The sequence below is a fragment of the Neovison vison genome, chromosome 2 (assembly GCF_020171115.1).
Source record: "Neovison vison isolate M4711 chromosome 2, ASM_NN_V1, whole genome shotgun sequence".
In the NCBI taxonomy this organism is placed as follows: domain Eukaryota; kingdom Metazoa; phylum Chordata; class Mammalia; order Carnivora; family Mustelidae; genus Neogale; species Neogale vison.
Window position 1 is genome coordinate 107,617,378 of NC_058092.1, and position 20,652 is coordinate 107,638,029.

A 20,652-nucleotide genomic window follows, 5' to 3' on the forward strand; every position below is an offset into this window, starting at 1 on the left:
GCTCCAAGCACCGCCCTTCCCTGGAAACTCCAGGAACATACTCACGTCTGCTGGCCTCTGGCCCAAACTTTTCCCACTGACCCCACCGTAGCGGTTCCTACTTCACATCCTTCCCAAAACCACAAAAATGTACGATGATCCCAAGGAACTGGGTATCAAGGAAATAAAGAGGCAGACAAACAATTTGAGTGCAGAGGATGTGCAATCCCTCTTCCTAACCTCACAAAACCACGGCGATTTCCTGCAGACTGCTATTCCTTTTGACCTTTGTTGCATTTCTAGGAGGTTGTTGGGCCACAGACGGTCCTGGGGACAGTGCGATGAACCGGAGGTTGAGCACAGGGTAGGAAGGCGGGGCTTCAGGGGTGGGGCCAAGCCAAAGGGCCTCTCACTTAGGAGCTTCTCCATTCTGTGAGCTCTCCCGGAACGTCCAAGGCAAGACTGGCACCCAGCGCACGCGGCAGGTGAGGGGCTGTCAGTGACAGAAGGGTACAGGCTTTAGGGGTGATGGTGGTAGAAGAGTCCCAGCTCTGTCAGCCTGAGCCTTCCATGTTGTGAGACTCTCCCTTGCCAGAATTCTTGGGTCCCCAGCAGAGGCCCAGCTCAGCCTGCCCCGGGGCAGCCTCAGAAAGGAAGACATGGTTTGGGATAGTAGAGAAGCAGGGTGGAGGCATGGGGGTGATATGGGTGTGTGACAGATTACTGAGAGATGTGAGGACACCGTAGGAGACATGGAGGTAGACATAAGGGCCGGGGAAGAGCTTGGCTAGAGGATCGCAGGGCAGGACCCAGGCAAGAGAAAAAGAGAGGCTGAAGCAGGAGGGAGAGGACAGTGGACCAGATGTGAGAAAACCATGGGTGCAATGAAGAGCTGGGTAACAGGAAGGCCAAGAAGGAAGGAAGGCTCACATGGAGCAATCTCCTCTTCCGGCTGTGGAGCCCAGTCCAGAAAACCTCACGCAAGCCCAGGAGCAAAAAGCAAGGCTCCAGGTTAGCACTGGCCTGATACTGGGGGGCGGGCGGGGGGGAGACCCTTCCCGCCACAGTGCCCATCTCCCCTGTGTCTTCAGACTCTCATTTTGGTTTGGGGGAGAGGGCGAGGCTGCTCCTCGCTGTGGTAACAGCCACATCCTGCAGAGCAGGGGAGGGGGAAGTAAGAAGCAAAACAAGCAGAACCGCGGGCAAGGACCATGGGGAGAGCACTCTGGATATGCACCCTGGTGATGTACCACCAGGAGGGTCCTTGGTTCGATCCCCGCAGAAGACTGTGGGCCTCCAGTATCACCTGCCCCGCCGAGAGGTGTCTCATGCTTCTTTAGTCTGCAGCAACCCATTGAAAGCATTCCCGGGAAGGAGGTTTCTGTGGTTGGAAGCCCATTTTAATCATTTCCTAGTGACTTTGGCCGAGTTGCTTGATTTCCCTTAGCGTCAGTATTCTCATTGCAGGATGGGGACACCTACCTTACAAAGGGTTGGGAAGACTGGGACAGTTCCCGTAAAGCAACTTGGCACATAGGTTCTCCATAAATGTGAGTGAGCATTTTTATCCGCACTCCCGGGACCCTCATCTCACTCACTTCCTTAAAGGCAGTACAGCACATGAACTGCCACCAACTTTTCCAGAGTCAGGAAGAGGGTTGCATCTGACCTTGGGTCAGTTATTTAAGGCAAGCCTCAGTTTACCTGGCTGTAAAACAAGGAGAGTAACAGCCACACCTTATAGATGTCTGGCCCCTGGTTAGTGGCGGCCATGGTCGCTCTGAGAACTAGCTGCCAGGTAAGCCTTGTCTTCTACCCTGTAGGCCAGCAGCAGCCAACTAACTTCCCCTTTGGGCTGCACTGTGGGGGCTAGCACCCTGTATGCCCTCAGGCCCCCCACCAAAGCTGTCACTGCCCTGCTGGGAGGGGTGGAGTTCAAGATCTCCTCCAGGTCCACAGGAAAAGAAATGGGAACAAGGCACAGAAGACTGAGGAGGCTCAGGGGGGAAAAAGATGGCAGAGAAAGATGACAATGAGATAGAAACCAAGACGGGGAAAAGCCGTTGCTGTCTTTCTAAGGAAGCCTGTGGCCTTCCCTCTAGTGACTGACCACAGACCGCCCCCCCCCCACTTCTTGCTCCCCCAGGAACTATGGAGTCCTTCAGCTCAAAGAGTCTGGCACTACAGGCGGAGAAGAAGCTGCTGAGTAAGATGGCCGGTCGCTCTGTGGCGCATCTGTTCATGGACGAGACAAGCAGTGAGGTGCTGGATGAGCTCTACCGCGTTTCCAAAGAGTACACGCACAGCCGGCCACAGGCACAGCGGGTGCTCAAGGACCTCATCAAGGTGGCGGTCAAGGTGGCTGTGTTGCACCGCAGCGGCTGCTTCAGCCCCGGCGAGCTGGACCTGGCCGCCAGCTTCCGCCAAAAGCTGCGCCAGGGCGCCATGACGGCGCTCAGCTTTGGGGAAGTGGACTTCACCTTCGAGGCAGCAGTACTGGCCGGCCTTCTGACTGAGTGCCGGGATCTGCTGCTGGAGCTAGTGGCGCACCACCTCACGCCCAAGTCCCATGGCCGCATCCGCCACGTGTTCGACCACTTCTCCGACACCGGCCTGCTCACGGCCCTCTATGGGCCAGACTTCACTCAGCACCGGACCAAGATCTGCGATGGGCTCAGGAAGCTGCTGGATGAGGGCAAGCTCTGAGGGCCCAGGCCCCAGGGCCGTCCACCCGAGCTGTGTGGCCAACTGAGAAAGTGACACCGAAAGGGCTCTCTTGACCTGCTTGGTGCACTGATGCTTTTCAAGCCTCAGGCTTGTCTTTCCCCAGAGTGCTTTTGCCTCTGAGACAACCCCACCCCCAAACTGCTGGTGGGGAAGCTGCAAAGCTGAGTGTTCACGCCTCTCTCCCACTCCAGCCCCGGGACAGGAAGCAAAGCTGCCTGAAAAAGATGAAGTGAAACTTGGATCTCTATCTCCCCCCCAACCAATGGACATTTGAAACAGGGAAGCCCTGCTCCCTGGTGAACCAGGGGAAGAGGGCATAGCTCATCTAACCCTTCAGGGGACACTAAAGACAGAAGGGGGAATGGGATCCCAGACCTCCAGCTCCAGGCAGAGCCTGGACAGATACCAGAGGCTCTGTTCCAGAGCGCAGGAAGAAGGGGTTAGGGCAGGGGAGAGTCTCACAGGGGAAATAAAACTACTAAAACATGCACAGGGCTCAATGTTTAATCTCTCTAGCTTCTTACACATTATGACCATCACAGAGGCAAGAGATAGCGAAACACCACTCATCTCTCCTCTCACCATTTCCATTATGAGAGACCGAGGCATATTTCCAAGTATCATTGGGGTCTCCTTGCCTACTTCTGCTTAAGAAACTAAAAAACAACAACAAAAACAACAAAAAACCCAAAAAACCAACTGTACTGCAGATCAGTGCTACAAATTGCAAATAAATATGCAGTGAGGAGCAAGGCATAGATCAAAAGGCTCTGGTCAGGAGGGAGTATAACAAAGAAACTCCCACAACAAAAAGTCTCCCCAATAAAGTCCTCTTCAAACTCCAAGGTAATTCTTCTTTCATCCCTTAGCCTCACATAGGCTGAACAGAGGAGCAGGTTAGAAGGGCGAACTGGTGGCATGGAGAGTTCTGGTCCCTACACTGCTGTTTTTCCTCAGAGCAAGAGTTATGAAAAAGTTATGAACTGGTTAGTCAAAACTGAGCCCAAATTCGTTACTTTGAGATTGGGGGACAGGCCCAGCACTATCTGCCATTCTCTGCAGAAGGGCAAGATCACGGACTGCCCCATCTTCAGTAACATGCTTGCCTAAGAAGGTGGGGAAGGTGGGGAACCAGTAATCACTGGCTCACTGTTCCCGGATTCCCCTCACTCTAGAGCTATAGAAATCCTCTTTCTTCATTACAAGAGGGAAACAGTAAGATACAGCAAATAAATACTACTTCAAGATAGCACCAAATAAATTAGGTAATACAGTCTGAAACGGAGAGGGGGCAGGGGTTGGGGGAGTTCTTGTCTCCCTGCTCTAAGGCCAAGGATGGTAAAGGGGATGGGAAAGGCAGCAGGGATGTAAAAAGAGCCTTTTTTGAATCTAAAAGGCAGTTATAGATTCAGCCCAAGAACTGAAGAGGGTTCTGTTCCCCATCCCCAATAAAGCTGCCCCAGGCCAAGGAACTCTAGATCAGCTGGAGGCTGGGAAGGAGGCAGGAGGGAGGGAGGTAGGCTGGAAAGCCTTGTTCTTCAGCTTCACCTCGGGCTCCTCTCCCCCTTCAAATTGCTCCTTCAACATCCTGTTTTCTCAATCAGTTCTGGGGACATCAGAGTTTGAAGATTTCATCCTCCTGGTCCCGAAGCGTCCGGGTCCTAGAGGTCCGGGTCAGAGGCACCGGGCCTAGGACTGCTCGCTGCTGCATCCGAGGGGAGCTCAAGTGAAGGCCTGAATCCTCCCCAGGTACCCTGCAGGTGAGGAAAGGAGGCATGACAGGTCAGGGGAAGAACCTGAGAAAGGGCTCATGGGAAGCTGTCCTCCCCTATAATGTACATGAGCTGCTCGCTCCAAGATGGAGTCTCATCACCCTCTTGATAAATTCTCACCCTAATGCTCCTTCATGTTTATCGGAGCTACAACGACACTCACCTGTTTTACCCCAGTGAGAACAAAGAACCCTTTCCTGCTTCTGTACCCATCCCAGCAGCCACTGGCTCTGCTGTTTTTACAGGACCCTTCCCCCCATGGTGGGGGAGGGGGTGAAAGGCTTTACCTTGTTTCTGCTGACACTGCGCTTGCTTATTTGTGTGATGGGTCAGGTTAGGCTGTAAGGATGAAGAAGTCTGCAGAGGGGCTTAAAAGGAACCATTCAAGACTCACCCACTTTCCCCCTTTATCAGCTTCTGGGCAGCAGCCTTCTTTGACAGGCTGATCTGTGAATCAAGCTTCTTAAGGAAATCAGAGGCGGAGAGGTCATGGATGGGAGTTGGGGGTTCCCGGCCAGGTGTAGGAAGGACCTCCCCGTTAGCACGTCCTGAGCCTGTCTCTTGTTTCTTCCTGTCAGCTCTGTGTGGCGGAACTTCATCCCTACTTGACTGGGCCTCTTCCTCTCCATCCTTCTCTTCCTCAGAATCCAAACCATTGAACAGGTCTCTGGGCTCTGTCAGGATGGGGATGTAGAGGGTTTTCTTCAGGAAGATGGAGTCATTAGTATAAAGGCGGTTTGCACGCTTAATCTGTTCCATCTTTAAAAAAAAGTCACCACAATTAATGACAGTAAGAATGATCAATCTTCTACCTGTTCAGTATCTCATTCCTTTTAAAGTGCCTGTACAGAGTCTTATGTGACCCTATCACAACCAAGCTAAAATACAAAGGGCTGATATTAATATCATCCCTATTTTTTTTATTTTTTTTTTATCATTCCTATTTTATTCATCAGTGGTTACCATACTTTTCGATGTTAGGGTCCCTTTACATTATTAAAAACTATTGAGGAAAAAAGCTTTCATTTATGGAGGTTATAGCTATCAACATTTAAGGTATTATAAATTAAAACTGAACAAACTGAAAAATGTGTATTTATATAAAATAACCCATTAGGGGCGCCTGGGTGGCTCAGCTGGTTAAGCAGTTGCCTCCGGCTCAGGGCATGATCCCAGGGTCCTGGGATCGAGCTGTGCTGGGCTCCCTGCTCAGCGGAGAGCCTGCTTCTCCCTCTGCCACTCCCCCTACTGTGCTCTCCTGCTTTCTCTCTGTCAAATAAATAAATAAAAATCTTAAAATAAAATAACCCATTATAGGGGCAGCTGGGTAGCTCAGTCAGTTAAGTATATGACTCTTGATTTCAGCTCAGGTCATTATCTCAGAGTCATGGGACAGAGGCCCAGGTCAGGCTCCTTGCTCAGCAGAGGGTCTGCTGGAGCTTCTCTCTCTCCCTTGGCAACCCCTACCCCATGCTTGCTCTTGCTCTATCTAAAATAAATAAATCTTGGGGCACCTGGGTGGCTCAGTGGGTTAAAGCCTCTGCCTTAGGCTCAGATCATGATCTCAGGGTCCTGGGATCAAGCCCCCCATCGGGCTCTCTGCTCAGCAGGGAGCCTGCTTCCTCCTCTCTCTCTCTGCCTGCCTCTCTGCCTACTTGTGATTTCCGTAAAATTAAATAAATAAATAAAATCTTTAGAAATAAATAAATAAATCTTTTAAAAAATAACCATTACATGTTAACATAAAATATTTTAATGAGAAAGGACTATTTTCCAAAACAACAGCAAATGGAGCAAAAAGAGAGGCACTGTTTTACATTTTTGCAAGTCATTTAAATGTCTGACTTAACAGAAGACCACAGAAGATTCTCCTATCTGCCTCTACATTTAATGGGATATAATAAATGTCATGTAGCTTCTGGAAAATGTAGTTCACTCATGAGAATGAGAATGAAAAAGACAAAGCCTTATTAGCATTACTATGAAAAAATAGTTTTGACCTTGTGGATTCCTGGAGAGTCTCTGGGACTCCTAGAGATCCCTAGACCGCACTTTAAGAACTTCTGTTAAAGATGAAGGAACTGAGGCTCAGAGAGGTTAAGTTACTTGCATAAGACTATCCAGCAAGCTAATGACAAAGCTAGAACTGGAATTCTGGGCCTTTTTACTCCCTCTGGGGATGCTTTTTCATACTGATATTAATAATTTCACTGACCAAATATTTATTACCTATTTTATTCATCACCAGACACAGTGATTGGCATTACCTTCCACTTGCCATGCAAGGTAGAAATATCAATGCCATCCTTAAGTTGCTCTTTTCTTTTACCACCTGTGCCCAAATGGTCAACAAAAATGCTGCAAAAATCTTTCCCCTGTCCAGTCTGACCTTCATTTGACCACCATCACCTTAGAACCTTAATATTTCTCATCTGGGTATTTTAACTATTTATTTTTTAACTGGCCCTCTTCTCTCCATCTCTATGTATCTCCACCTTGCTAACATCTATCTTTCTAAAAAAACTAATCTACTACTTACTTAATAAAAAATTAAGTTAATTAATTAATTAATTAAGTTACTTACTTAATAAAACATAAAAAATTAATCAACCTACTACCCTGTTTATCAACCCCCTATGATTTCCCATTGGCTCAGAGATAAAATTCGAATTAGCATTTCAAGGGTTCGCAATCTATCCCAAGTTTGGCCTCATCTCTCTTCTTCCCCCATCTATACATTTTACCATCTTGAACTTTTCATTTTTTTTTGAACATTTTAGGATTTTTAACACCTTCGTGTCTTTATCTACCTAAAATACTTCTCCACCATCCCCTTCTCTGCTGAAGAAAACTTCTTCTCATCAACTATCACTCCCTTTGTGTTACCTTCTCCAGGGCTCCCAAAGTATACTGTAAATATTGCCATATAATACCGACCCTATTATATTGTTATTCACCTCTTTGCATATTTGTCTTGCCCAAACTCTGTGAGTCCTTTGAGGGCAGGGATGCTGTTTCTGTATCCTAAGGCACTCCTCAGCATCACACAAACCTGGCACACAGCAGAGGTTCATTAATGCTTTATGAGTAAATAAACTAGATAAGAAAATATAGAAACCACCAATGTAGTATGTTAGTAAAAATCTCATGCTATATATAAAGTGTTTCAAATAAAACTGGGTTAATTTGAACAATAAAAAAAAGTTAAAATTGGCTTGCAGTTTTTCTTTTTTTTTTTTTTTTAAGATTTTATTTATTTATTTGACAGACAGAGATCACAAGGAGGCAGAGAGACAGGCAGAGAGAGAGAGAGGAGGAAGCAGGCTCCCTGCTGAACAGAGAGCCTGATGCGGGGCTCGATCCCAGGACCCTGGGATCATGACCTGAGCTGAAGACAGAGGCTTTAACCCACTGAGCCACCCAGGTGCCCCTGGCTTGCAGTTTTTAACCTTTATTTTGCAAAGCACTTTGATGCTATAAATTTTATTTTGCCTAGATTAATATCCTAAGTCCCTACCTCCAAGATGCCATGACTTCTGTGAATTTTCTGGTGCCTTTATTATTTCCTAGAAGTGCCATATAAGACAACATCATTCCCCCTTTAAAAAGGATGTAACCAGGGGTGCCTGGGTGGCTCAGTGGGTTAAGCCGCTGCCTTCGGCTCAGGTCATGATCCCAAGAGTCCTGGGATCGAGTCCCACACTGGGCTCTCTGCTCAGCGGGGAGCCTGCTCCCCCGCCCCCCCCCCCGCCTGCCTCTCTGCCTACTTGTGATCTCTGTCTGTCAAATAAATAAATAAAATAAAATTCCTTAAAAAAAAAAGTTCTGTCCCCCCCCCCTTTTTTTTAAAGATTTTTATTTATTTATTTGACAGACAGAGATCACAAGTAGGCAGAGAGGCAGGCAGAGAGAGGAGGAAGCAGGCTCCCCGCCGAGCAGAGAGCCCAATGCGGGGCTCGATCCCAGGACCCTGGGATCATGACCCGAGCCGAAGGCAGAGGCTTTAACCCACTGAGCCACTCAGTTGCCCAGAACTATTTTCTTTCAATTTTATATCTCTGGAGTCTGGCATAGTCCCCATCACATAGAAGCTCATAGATGTGTTTTGAATGAATGGAAGCATGGCTAAGATTTCCACAGGTGGAGATAGGGAGGATAGGAAAGTGAACATTTCAAGTAGAGGCCATGGCCTAAACAAAGGAAGTGGATAAGAAAGTACTAAGTGACCCCTCCATCCCAGCAGAGGCTCAGAAGCTATGCAAAGAAGGAAACCGTGCCACTGGTAAATCAGCAATTATTTATGGAGGTTTTCTTACAGCCCTGTACCTTTCTGAGTACAAAAAAGCCCTGTAGTCTAGTGAAGGGTGCCAAGTTTTGGCCTCATTCTGCTGCTTACTAGCTGAGTGGCTGCTTAAGTCACTGTAGCTGTCTGGGACCTCAGTTTCCTTGCCATTTGTAAAATGAGGAAGAGGTATTAAATAATGGTAATTACTTGAGTTATCACCTACCTGTCATTAAGGAACATTTAGAATGTGCCAAGTTCTGGGACACCTGGGTGGTTCAGTGGGTTAAGCCACTGCCTTCGGCTCAGGTCATGATCTCAGGGTCCTGGGATCGAGTCCCGCATCGGGCTCTCTGCTCAGCAGGGAGCCTGCTTCTCTCTCTCTCTCTCTGCCTGCCTCTCCATCTACTTGTGATTTCTCTCTGTCAAATAAATAAATAAAATCTAAAAAAAAAAAAAAAGAATGTGCCAAGTTCTGTATATCATCTCCTATTATCTCTGTAAGATTTTATGAGGTGGATATAACTAGCCCCCAAATATTTAAAGATAAGGAAAGTGAGGCTTAGGGAGATAACTTGCTACAGACTACAAGTCTACTTTGTAAAGCTAGGATTCAGACCAGGTTACCTCATTCTAAAATCCTCACTTTGAACTGCTCTGTTAAACTAACTAGATTCCTTTTTTTTTTTTTTTTTTTAAGATTTTATTTTATTAGTCAGAGAGAGAGCAAGTGAGCACAGGCAGAGGCAGAGGGCAAAGCAGGCTCCCAGCTGAGCAAGGAGCCCAATGTGGGACTTGATCCCAGGACCCTGGGATCATGACCTGAGCCGAAGGCAGCCACTCAACCAACTGAGCCACCCAGGCGTCCCTAAACTAACTAGCTTCTAATGGCTTTTCAGCAGCCTAGGACTTCTAATGGCTCAGCAGCCTAGGACTCCTCTGGGGTTTGGCTTTGGTTCCATGCTTTCTTCTTTTTTTTTAAGATTTTATTTATTTATGAGCCCTTAAAATTTCCATAAAATCTACACTTATGTCCTTCCTAGTCCCTTTCCAAATACAAATTAATCTTCTTTTCTGATTTCCAACCCTTTGTTAATACCTCTACAAACTCATCACATTCTGTCACCTGCAATCATTATCTGTGTCTCTATTTCTCACTAGGCTGCAAATTACATGAGGCCAATGGCTACACATCTTATTTATGCTTCTATCTCTTGGGAAGTCTAAAACAGTGCTTAAACATACCAAGCATAGGGCGCCTGGGTGGCTCAGTTGGTTAAGCGACTGCCTTCAGCTCAGGTCATGATCCTGGAGTCCCAGGATTGAGTCCTGCATCAGGATCCCTGCTCAGCCGGGTATCTGCTTCTCCCCCTGACCCTCTCTCCTCTCATGCTCTCCCTCTCTCTCATTCTGTCAAATAAATAAATAAAATCTTTATTTAAAACAAACAAACAGGGTGCCTGGGTGGCTCAGTGGGTTAAGCCGCTGCCTTCAGCTCAGGTCATGATCTCAGGGTCCTGGGATCAAGTCCCGCATCGGGCTCTCTGCTCAGCAGGGAGCCTGCTTCCCTTCCTCTCTCTCTGCCTGCTTCTCTGCCTACTTGTGATCTCTCTCTGTCAAATAAATAAATAAAATCTTTTAAAATAAATAAATAAATAAATAAAACAAAAACATACCAAGCATAGAAATATTGGCTAGGGTGCCTGGGTGCCTGGGTAGCTCAGCTACGGTTGAGTGTCTGACTCTTGAACTCTGCTCAGGTCATGAGAGTTGTGAGACAGAACCTGGCATCTGGCTCCACGCTTAGGAGGGAGTCTGCTTGACACTCTTTCTCTCCTTCTCTTCCTGCCCCTCCCTACCCCATGCTTTCTCTCTCTAAAATAATAAATAAATCTTTTTAAAAATGTTGGCTAAAAATATTTCTAATTAAAAAAAAAAGGAAATGGTGGCTAAATTTGACATAATATGAAAAAACTCATCAATTTCAATGCAATGTATTTTTACACCTATTAAACATACCACATGCATGGCCTGAAACGCCTGGTGTAGAGAGTGCCTGTTTTGCAACATGGAGGCCACCCTACTGGAAAGAAGGCACAGAGCTGAGGAGTAAAAAAGAACCAGAAGAGATCGAGTTTACAAACTTAGAAGTAGGGGCGTCTGGGTGGCCCAGTAGATTAAGTGATGGACTCTTGATTTCTGCTCAGGTCCTGGCCTTACAGTCCTGGGAAGGACTCCATGCTTGCCTGTGAGTGGACTTGGGATTCTTTCTCCCTCTCCCTCTGCAATTCACCTCCCCTCCCCCAATATAAATACATAAATCTTAAAACACCAACTTGGAACTAGAGTGGTTAGAATTCTGGTCTCATAAAAACTTAGAATTAGAAACCAGCTCTCCATTGTTTGCTGTAAATGTTCAATCACTTGCAATTAAAAAGTTTTTATGTGGTTAATAGTACAAGCTTTGGAGTCAGACCTGTTTTAATTCCCTCTCTAACACTCATTAGTTATTTGACCTTGGTTAAATTGGTTAGCCAATCTAGGTCTTAGTTTCTTCACCCATAAACAGCGGACAATAACTGTATGCTTGGTAGGGATGTGAAAACAAAATGGGCCAATGTATGTAAAGTCTCTAGGATAGAGACTGACAGAATAAATAGAAGCAGCTCCTCTCCACCGGTATAGTGGCACAGGATTTGTCCCAACCAGACAGGGCAACACTGAGATGGGAAAAGAAAAAGATAAAGGTGAATCAGCCCACAACACAATTAGGAAAATTTCTGGGGAAGTTGCTTAGAAGGGTCACTACGTTTTTGTTTTTGTTTTTAAGATTTTTATTTATTCACTTGACAGACAGAGATCACAAGTAGGCAGAGAGGCAGGCAGAGAGAGAGAGAGAGAAGCAGGCTCCCCGCTGAGCAGAGAGCCCGATACGGGACTCGATCCCAGGACCCCGAGATCAAGACCCGAGCCGAAGACAGCAGCTTAATCCACTGAGCCACCCAGGCGCCCGGGTCACTACGTTCTAATGAAGAATAAATTTCTTCTAAATAGTGTCTGCATTCCGATTGTGGAAGACTCACCGTTACCCCGTATTTGAGTGCTAGTCCAGCCAGGGTGTCTCCGGGGGCCAACTGATGTTCCAGGCGTCTTTCCCTCACCGGGGAGCAGGCAGATTGCACCAGGCTTCCGTAAGAACGAGCCCTGCTCCCTTGCAGCAGTCCTGACCCCCCGAGGGGGGCCTGTCTAGAGGGAGAAGCCATCTCCTCACCCTGCCGACAGCTGGGGTTGCAACTAAGGGAGGCCTGGCTAAGTGCCCGATAGTGACGGGACTGAGGTCTAGGAAAGGATAACCAGGGGATTCCTCTCCCCTCCTGCCTCCTCTCCTAATTCTCCGCCTCCCCTGGCACTACGCGCCTCCTGAGCTCTCGTTTGTCCTCCTTCCAAGCCCCCTTCCAACAAATCTGCGCCCTGAATATTCAGTCCCTACCTGAGACTATCCTTAGCACCCTACTGACTTTGGACCCTCCCACCACAATTCGCTACGTTGACCTCTGACCTTTGAACGGTAAACCTTCTTCCATACTCTGCTCAGTCTACCCCCTGCCCCAGGTCTGGCAGCCCCGGCCTCGGGGGTTACCCCCCACCACACCCGGGCTCCGCCCCGTCCCGGGGTTGGCCCGCTCGTGTCAGGAATAAATCCGGCCCACCCCTGGTGGGCTGTCGGCGGCAGAGGAGGTGCGTGAGGGCCGCGAAAGAGTTTGTAGTACACTTTCCACTCAGAGAACCTCCAAGGCCCGCTCCGCATCAAATCCGTCACAGCATCAAAATCGGTCTCCACGTTCAGGTTCTTGTCTCTCCAGACGCCACGAATCAGCCAAGATGCAAGGGTCGGGAAGCGGCCGAGGGGCAAGCTCCTTGAAAAAAGACTTCATATCCCAAAAGGCCCCGCGCGTGCGGGGTTGCCGGATCGCGCAGGAAGTGCGGTCCCCTCGGCGGGCTGGGGGCGGGCTTTCGAATCGCACTGTGAATACAGGGAAGCGCTTCCAGGGAAGTAAGGAGGCCAACCGGAAAGAAACCCGAAGGAAAAAGGAGACGCCCCATTTTTGCTACGGTGGCCTGGAAGGAGTGGGGGAGGTGGCTCAGGAGAATTGCTCGCTTCTGGGAGTCAGTCGTAATGTCTTTCAAGAGGGAAGGGGATGATTGGAGTCAACTCAATGTGCTTAAAGTAAGCGGAGAGGAGAGGAGAGAGTCGGGAGCAGTTTCAGTGCCCGGTGAAGGAGCTGTTTTTGTTGCTCTGGCAACAGCTGCGGTGGCGGGGGGGCGCGGGAGGGAGCGACTAGAGCTGGGTAGTGACCCCCTTCTTCGCCCTGTGATCTCTGTTCTCATGGTCCTAATTCGTATTCAGACCTGGTCCCTGTTGTTTCCCTTCCGTCCCGCCCTCTTATCCCGCCGATCCTGTCCCCTGTAGAAACGAAGAGTCGGGGACCTGCTGGCCAGTTACATCCCAGAGGATGAGGTGCTGATGCTACGGGATGGACGGTGAGGGCGAGGAATGATCAATCCTAGGGTTCTGCGGTTAGAGGCTTAATAAAATTTTGTTATTAAGGGGAAGAGCAGAAGTATCTGGATTCTTTGGTGGGGAGTGAGGGACAGGGATTGGGTGGTGGAGATTGGGAGACGTCAGAGTTTGGTTTTAGAAAGGATTGCTAGGTCAAGGTAGGACCTACAGACCAGACCCCACTCACCCAGAACCAAATATCTTCTTCTCCCCTAATACCCAGCTTTGCATGTGCCATCTGTCCCCACCGACCTGTACTGGACACCCTCGCCATGCTTACAGCCCACCGTGCAGGCAAGAAACATCTGTCCAGTAAGTTGGAGGGAAGACGGAGTTAAAAAATAAACCCTCCAAATATGTGAAGATCACTCTTGCTATTCTGTTTTTTAATTCTCTTCCTCTCTGTCTTCAGGCCTGCAGCTTTTCTATGGCAAGAAGCAGCCAGGAAAGGGAATGGAGCAAAGTCCAAGACAACAGAATGAATCGAGGCGATCAGAGACCAAGGTTGAGGTAGTCAGGGAGGGGGCGATGTGTGTTCCATGTGGGCTTGCTGCACACCTTAGGCTTGAAGGTCTCTGACATGTTTCTAGCTCTGAAGACTGAGTCTGTTTCCCATCTCCATACCAGGCTCCTCTGTTAACCCAGACCCGACTTACCACCCAAAGTGCGCTGCACAGAGCTCCAGACTATAATAGTTGCTGCCGCCGGAAGTACAGGTCTGTGGGGTAGGAAAGCCAGAGGTAGGGAGGGACTCTGGAGATAGATGGCTCTAAACTGTTGGTATTCCAAACTGTATTGTCTGGAATACTAGTATTTCTGAGATGTTAACTGGTATTTCGGAAAAAAATAGAATTTTGTCTTTTTTTTTTCTTTAGTTTTGGAAGTGGCACTTTGTAATCCTACTTGAAGAGTTAGTATATTTGAAGGGCTCTACAAATTCTTAAGATTAAAAAAAAAAACCTCAAAAGTTTTAACCTAGCCTTTTATTTTTTAAAATTTTTTTATTTTTTTAAAGATTTTATTTATTCATTTGAGAGAGAGAGAGAGAGAGAGAGATCATAAGTAGGCAGAGAGGCATTCAGAGAGAGAGGGGGAAGCAGGCTCCCCGCTGATCAGAGAACCCAATGCGGGGCTCAATCCCAGGACCCTGAGATCATGACCTGAGCCGAAGGCAGAGGCTTAACCCACTGAGCCACCCAGGCACCCCATAACCTAGCCTTTTAAAAATTCATTTGAGGGGGCGCCTGGGTGGCTCAGTGGTTAAGCCGCTGCCTTCAGCTCAGGTCATGATCTCAGGGTCCTGGGATCGAGCCCCGCATCGGGCTCTCTGCTCAGCAGGGAGCCTGTTTCCTCCTCTCTCTCTGCCTGCCTCTCTGCCTGCTTGTGATCTCTCTCTGTCAAATAAATAAATAAAATCTTTAAAAAAAATAAAAATTCATTTGATTCCAAAATTCCTTTTTATGTAGGACACTTAATAATATCTTGAGGAACACAATTTAGGAAGCACTGCTATAAGGGGTTGGGAGTCATAGGAAAATTGCCCTTTTCCTTTATCACTTTTATAGATGTTGATTCTTCTCTACCCAGACCAGAAACCCCTCGTCCCTCTGTCTCCCATTCCCCCTTGCCACTCCCAGAGGTTGAGCCCAAGGGTGGGAAGATTACTAGGGAACCCATGCCTGGGACTGGCCCACAGGCCAAAGAGTCAGCAACTGTTGCATCCCCTGCACCCATGAGCCCCACAAGAAGAAGAGCCCTGGATCATTACCTCACCCTTCGAAGGTGAGTATGGAGAATCACTTTGCTCAAGTTTTCTCTTTTCTCTCTGAGTCTCCTTATTTCAGTCCTTCTCATGTTATCCGCATTAACTTAAGCCTCTTTTCATGACCTATTCTGTTTTCTCTGATATTTCTAGCTCTGGATGGATCCCAGATGGACAAGGCCGATGGGTAAAAGATGAGAATGTTGAGTTTGACTCTGATGAAGAGGAGCCCCCTGATCTCCCCTTAGACTGACACCCTCTTTCCCCTCTCAATTTACAAATAAATTTTAATGGGCTCTGGGAGCCTAAGTTTCCTTGAGTCTGCTTCCTTGTCCATTTTCAGGATTTCACTGGTTTTTTGTTTTTTTTTTTTTAAAGATTTTATTTATTTATTTGACCGAGAGAGATCACAAGTAGGCAGAGAGTTAGGCAGAGAGAGAAGGGGAAGCAGGCTCCCCGCTGAGCAGAGAGCCGGATGCGGGGCTCGATCCCAGGACACTGAGATCACGACCTGAGCCGAAGGCAGCGGCTTAATCCACTGAGCCACCCAGGCGCCCCACTGGTGGATTTTTTTTAAGGAGACTGCATGACCAGCGTGGAGCCCAAGGTGGGGCTTGAACTCATGACCCTGCGATTAAGACCTGGGCTGAGATCAAGAGTCAGATGCTTAATTGACTGAGCCATCCAGGTGCCCCCCATTTCAGGATTTTAAATCTGCATTCTTAGCCTGGCTAACTTTTCCCTGCAAGGTACATGGCTCCCCATACTTCTAACCCCTCCCCCACCTTCTACCAAAGTCATGCCAAGCGTCAGCTGCACGCAGCCCAATGCCCTATTAATAAGTCTGTCAGAAGGAGGTTTTTGCCCTTCATGTTCTCTGCCTTCTTCCTCACCTCCACTCAAAGTCCTTTCCTCCTTCAGATCACATGAGGGTTGTGGGTAGGCACCAGGGGGCCTGGCCACATCTGGAAGGAGGGCTGGGGTAGGTACCCTATGAGAGCAGAAGGGACTAACAGCATTGGCAGGGCCATGGGGAACACCAAGGGAGGGAGCTCCCCCACCTCTGCCTAGTAATTTGACCCTCCGTGCCTGCTGATCCCCAGAGTATAAATAATCCCCTATGAACTGGCAGTAACCCTTGGGGGTTAGCGCCAAGATTCCCACCCCAAAGCCCAAGGAAGGAGGCAGGCAGAATGAACAGAAGGGCCTTTATTTACAGGAAGGGGAGAGATGAGGATTTAGACATTCAGGGCTCCCAGCTCTAGTTGGTAAGGGGAAAAGGTAGTGTTATCTCTTTTTTTGCTGGCGACCTGTAACGGGAGAGAGTAAACACAAGCCTTTGTTCCATCTTCTCCTTCCTGCAAAGATGCTCTTCTTCCCCTTTCCAGTTCCTCGGCCAGACTCATAAAGAGGTAATGTCTTTGGCCAGCAAGCATACCCACCTCTCATTAACAAAGCAAAATAAGAAATGACATGGCAAATAAAAATACCATGCCCACAAACAGGTATGTCTAGATTCTTTTCCTCCTTTCTACAGGTATAAATTTGGGGCAGGGGACTTTTCTTTTTTTCATTAAAATTTTATTTTTTTTTTTAAGATTTTATTTATTTATTTGAGAGCGACACAGTGAGAGAGAACATGATCGAGGAGAAGGTTAGAGAGAAGCAGACTCCCCACGGAGCTGGGAGCCCGATGCGGGACTCGATCCCGGGACTCCAGGATCACGCCTTGAGCCGAAGGCAGTCGTCCAACCAACCGAGCCACCCAGGCGTCCCGGCAGGGGACTTTTCTATCTACTTTCTGGTCACTTAGGACTTCTCATGAGATTATTGCTTTGGCAGCACCCCAGGCTATTAGTCACTAAGTCAGCTTTCCAGAGGATCCACTACTTCCTTGCCCTTTCCTCCATAGAACATGTCTGCATTTACTCACGTAGTTCATTGTTCCGGGTCATGGCCTGGGCCGCCCGAGCTCGTGGCCCCTGCTGTGTAAAGTGGTAGCCAAAGCGGACAATGGAGGGACACTGTTCCAGCACAGTGGCCATCTCCATCTCCACTGCATCGCCAGGCCACTGGCGCTAGGGGAGGGAGAGATGAGACCCATCAGCTACACTCTCTGTGTTGTTCATGGCCCCATACCACCAACCCTTTGGGGGGGTCAAAGAAGCTTGTTTCATCACAGTGGGTGATGAGGGGCTGACTTGGCTCCCTTCATAGAGACAATGAAGAGGAGAATTCAAATAAAAGTAGATGAGATCCTGACCCAGTAGTGGCTGCCCAAGGGAAGAGAGTCAGTGAATACTAGCTGAATGCAAAGACCAGAGGAAGGGAATGCTGACCTGGTTGTCTACACGGAGCTCAGTGAGTGTGGCATTTTCCCGAACTGCCTTCAGCACAGCCATGAGCCCTGTGCTGCTGATGAAGTTGGATTCAATATTCAAGCTCTGGAGGCTACGATTCTCACGCAACATGTCTGCCACCGCCTGGGGAGTAGGGACTTGGGTTAGGATTAGGGGACAGTTTCACAAGTGACTGAGGAAAGAGAGAACAGGAGCAAGAGGGAACACAGCTCTTTAAGAAGAGGCCTTGAGGAGCTAGAGACTAGAGGGAGACGGAAGGGAATGCAGGTAGTAGGGGAAGCACAGAGGTAAGCGTGTGGTGGAGTCGGTGGGCTGATGAGACGGTTGTGGCTCTCTGAGTAGGTAATCTGAAGATTTCAGAGCGATGAGCCATAGGAGTTAGGGTAGAGTCTCCATCAAGCTACCCTAAGAGAACATGATGGGAATAGCACCCCCAGCACAACCCCTTCGGACAGCCCTGGTGGGGGTACATGTCATGGTATGGGGGGAGGGCTAGGGATTTCAAGTTGCCTTACATTGGCAATGGGGTCACCACTCCTTGTGGCCACCAGACTGAAGCTCCGGACGTAGGTATTTGTCTTCATTGCCTCACATAACTCTGTTAGCATGGGGATCGGGATGTCCTGTCACAGGGGAAGAGATGGCAGGCTAAGGGACTCACGTATCTGGGACTCACATAGTTTAGTGGGAAGAATGGCAGGGGGCAATCAGATACCTGTATGTTATTGAGGTTCACCTCCTCTAGCTCCTTGTCATTGTTTCGAACACTCTTTAGGATCTCCTCGATGTTTGTGGGATTTGGGGGCTCATCTGGCACTGGTTTGTACTTGTCAGGCTGCACCACGCCTGGTGGGTGAGGGCCAGAAGGAAACCCCAATATGTCCCCCACAATCTCCTCCCCATTGGTTCTCCTATTATTCATGTACCATATTCCGTCCATGATCCCCCTGTCTCACCCTTCACTACATTTCCTCTGACTTTGGGACTGCCTGCCAAAGCCCTAGGTGCCATGCCCCCAGACACACTTACTGCTGATGCCTTCCGTGTTGCAAATCTCTCCGCTGCAGATGGCGTCATAGTATTGCTTGTTGCTCATCAGAGTGTACATGCCCAGAATTGCTGGAGAGAGCAAGTAGAGGGGCCACGGGTTTGTTCCCAGCCCCCCTCCCTCCTCATTCTGAATCAGTTGTAGTTTTAAGGCCTGACCTCTTTGCTCTTCCAACGAGGTTCCCACTATCCCTAGATCCCAGAGTTCCCTTCCATGAACTGCTTAAGGTGGTGGTTTTTAAGACTTTGAGACAGGGCTAAGGGTAGGTCCCTAAAGAACCCCTAGAGGATGAGGGAGAGAAAAACAACAACAGCATTTCACATTCAGGAAAAAAGGGTGTGTGTGTGAGAGTGAGGGAGTCTGACTTTCTCCTGTTTTCAGCTGGGATAGTTCCACTTTTATCTGCCTTACAATCCCTGTAAAATTGCCTTTGAGATGTGAACTATGAAATTAAAAAATGAACGAGTGAATATATAAACCAAAAAAAATTTTTAAACCACGACCTGAGGCTTTCTCTAACATCTGTGTCCTATTCAGGGTCTTCCTCATTAGTCCCATGCCCTGGGTGGAAACCCCTGGCCCTGGTGTCCCCGCCCTCCTCAACTTCCCACAGCAGCCCACCTGCAATATCACACATTTCAGCATCTGTGGCATTGGCCAGTGCCTCTTCCAGTTCAGGCTCCAGGGTGATCTGCTCCTGTGCGGGAATTTCTCTCTTGGGCTGAATATAGGGTTTCCCTGATGGGGAGATGAAGGACGGTTTAGGTAGAGGTCATTCCTCCTAAGATCCTGGTCTCCAGCTTCCTTTCCTTCTCCAGGAGGTAGAGGTCTGGGTCATTAGGGGCCACTGTAAAGCCTGAGTCCTCTACCAGCTCAGGACTCCTGGGTCCCCTGATCTCTTCTAAAAGTTGAAGAGTGAAAGATGGCATGTAGGTTTCAGGGTGGCCAAGTCCCTGGGCAGCTAGAAGCTGGAAGGTGGGAGGGAAGCTGGAGGGGGTACACTTGAGAGACACCCATTCGGATTTGGGTAGGCATGGTTGTTAGGGTCTCGATACCTTTCTTCTCGCCTGTGAAGGGCACCAAGTCATCACGCTCTTTGACCTCTAGTGCCTGCTGCTCCAGGTACTGCAAAAGGGCATCCCGGTCCAGGGGCCCTGTTGGACTCTTCTTTGTCTGATCACGTTGTCGTAGTCCAGCTGGCAGGAGCATATTCTTAGGGATGAGTTTTGGGGAGCAAGTAAGACCTCTGATCTGGAGCACCTCCAGGGCTCCCTAAAACATCTACAGACACCTTTTCCCTGGCCCCCTGGGGACTCCAAGCCCTGTAGGCAGCCCTGAACTTAGCCACCCAGGACCCCTCACCCTTCCCAAATGCCTGGAGACTGCTCCTGGTCGCCTGTGCTGGGGCCCCTACCTCGGGGTCCATCTCCTGTAGCTCGCAGTCCAGCTGCTCTAGCTCCTCAGGGCTCAAGGTCCTTAGGATCTCATCTTCATCTATGTCTCTGTATTTCTCCAGTTCCTTCTGATACGATGACATGATGGCCCCCACCCCCTCCCCACTGTGTGGCACTCACGGAGCCTGGGGGACATGGGGAAAGTGATTGGATAATGGAAAGATGTACACAGACGTAGCAGGACATAAACCAGCCGGGGGTAGAACAATGAACTAGATGCCTTGGAGGTTAGAAATCTAGTCAGGCATGGGAAGATGGGGAGAGGTTATGTTGTGTAGTTAGAACCAGAGCTTGCTTCTTCCTGCTTCCCCAGCTTCAGCCACTCTGGATGGGTATCCCAGGCATCCAAGCTGGATTTATCTGCCCATTGTATGACAGAGAAATCCTGGCAGCACCCTCCCCTATAACCTTGCCCGTTGGTGCCTCTTGCCCAAGCACAGCTGTCAAGGCCCCTGCCAACACAGCTGGCCCCATGCCCAGTTCCCATTGAGAGGAAGGGGGGCATACAGAGAACTTCAGGGAAATTCCTCCTCTCTTCCTCATAATCCAGCCTTTTCCCTAAACTGGTTTAAGAAAGCAGAAAGGTGGGGGGGTTGGGAGTAAAAGAGACAGTTCTCTTCCTCTACCTTCATTTCCTCTTTTATTGTGGGGGAATCATAATTTCACTTTCTATGTTTGCTAAAACTCTAAATCCCAAGGGAAAGCAA

At 48.7% G+C, this 20,652-nt stretch overlaps 4 protein-coding genes across 5 annotated transcripts; 2 read left to right on the forward strand and 2 right to left on the reverse strand.

Annotated features, from left to right (window-relative positions):
- The first annotated feature begins 387 nt into the window (after positions 1 to 387).
- TNFAIP8L2 (TNF alpha induced protein 8 like 2) lies at positions 388 to 3,194 on the forward strand. Of its 2 annotated transcripts, none has more exons than XM_044239200.1 (2): positions 388 to 464; positions 2,126 to 3,194. In XM_044239200.1, the coding sequence occupies exon 2, from the start codon at positions 2,131 to 2,133 to the stop codon at positions 2,683 to 2,685; it is 555 nt and encodes a 184-aa protein (XP_044095135.1). In that variant the 5' UTR covers positions 388 to 464; positions 2,126 to 2,130; the 3' UTR covers positions 2,686 to 3,194. The 2 variants fall into 2 exon arrangements, with proteins under 2 accessions (XP_044095135.1, XP_044095134.1); XM_044239199.1 differs by having other exon boundaries at positions 394 to 990.
- On the reverse strand, positions 3,195 to 12,741 carry LYSMD1 (LysM domain containing 1). The gene is made up of 3 exons (XM_044239201.1): positions 11,844 to 12,741; positions 4,873 to 5,237; positions 3,195 to 4,460 (listed from the first exon to the last, which is right to left on the reverse strand). Exons 1-3 carry the CDS (start codon positions 12,021 to 12,023, stop codon positions 4,322 to 4,324), a joined length of 684 nt encoding a protein of 227 aa, XP_044095136.1. The 5' UTR covers positions 12,024 to 12,741; the 3' UTR covers positions 3,195 to 4,321.
- Positions 12,742 to 12,814: 73 nt separating this feature from the next.
- On the forward strand, positions 12,815 to 15,402 carry SCNM1 (sodium channel modifier 1). The gene is made up of 7 exons (XM_044236514.1): positions 12,815 to 12,988; positions 13,232 to 13,302; positions 13,545 to 13,633; positions 13,734 to 13,831; positions 13,949 to 14,037; positions 14,909 to 15,103; positions 15,237 to 15,402. The coding sequence occupies exons 1-7, from the start codon at positions 12,938 to 12,940 to the stop codon at positions 15,334 to 15,336; spliced, it is 693 nt and encodes a 230-aa protein (XP_044092449.1). The 5' UTR covers positions 12,815 to 12,937; the 3' UTR covers positions 15,337 to 15,402.
- Positions 15,403 to 16,370: 968 nt separating this feature from the next.
- On the reverse strand, positions 16,371 to 20,028 carry TMOD4 (tropomodulin 4). The gene is made up of 9 exons (XM_044236515.1): positions 19,906 to 20,028; positions 19,547 to 19,703; positions 19,113 to 19,229; positions 18,473 to 18,562; positions 18,159 to 18,289; positions 17,959 to 18,066; positions 17,423 to 17,566; positions 17,017 to 17,161; positions 16,371 to 16,393 (listed from the first exon to the last, which is right to left on the reverse strand). Exons 1-9 carry the CDS (start codon positions 20,026 to 20,028, stop codon positions 16,371 to 16,373), a joined length of 1,038 nt encoding a protein of 345 aa, XP_044092450.1.
- Between the last annotated feature and the right edge of the window lie 624 nt (positions 20,029 to 20,652).

Excerpts from the sequence above, each read along its gene's own strand:
- LYSMD1 (XM_044239201.1), bottom strand. The coding sequence starts at position 12,023 with ATGGCTTCTCCCTCTAGACAGGCCCCCCTCGGGGGGTCAGGACTGCTG. Across the intron at positions 5,238-11,843 it reads CACTCAAATACGGGGTAACG|ATGGAACAGATTAAGCGTGC; the intron begins GTGAGTCTTCCA and ends TTTTTTTTAAAG. Across the intron at positions 4,461-4,872 it reads CTGATAAAGGGGGAAAGTGG|GGTACCTGGGGAGGATTCAG; the intron begins GTGAGTCTTGAA and ends CCTCACCTGCAG.
- TNFAIP8L2 (XM_044239199.1), top strand. The coding sequence starts at position 855 with ATGGGTGCAATGAAGAGCTGGGTAACAGGAAGGCCAAGAAGGAAGGAA. Across the intron at positions 991-2,125 it reads AGCAAAAAGCAAGGCTCCAG|GAACTATGGAGTCCTTCAGC; the intron begins GTTAGCACTGGC and ends TTGCTCCCCCAG.
- SCNM1 (XM_044236514.1), top strand. The coding sequence starts at position 12,938 with ATGTCTTTCAAGAGGGAAGGGGATGATTGGAGTCAACTCAATGTGCTT. Across the intron at positions 13,832-13,948 it reads GATCAGAGACCAAGGTTGAG|GCTCCTCTGTTAACCCAGAC; the intron begins GTAGTCAGGGAG and ends TCTCCATACCAG. Across the intron at positions 14,038-14,908 it reads TGCTGCCGCCGGAAGTACAG|ACCAGAAACCCCTCGTCCCT; the intron begins GTCTGTGGGGTA and ends TTCTCTACCCAG.
- TMOD4 (XM_044236515.1), bottom strand. The coding sequence starts at position 20,028 with ATGTCATCGTATCAGAAGGAACTGGAGAAATACAGAGACATAGATGAA. Across the intron at positions 18,290-18,472 it reads CAACACGGAAGGCATCAGCA|GCGTGGTGCAGCCTGACAAG; the intron begins GTAAGTGTGTCT and ends CTCACCCACCAG. Across the intron at positions 17,567-17,958 it reads GTGGTGACCCCATTGCCAAT|GCGGTGGCAGACATGTTGCG; the intron begins GTAAGGCAACTT and ends CCTACTCCCCAG.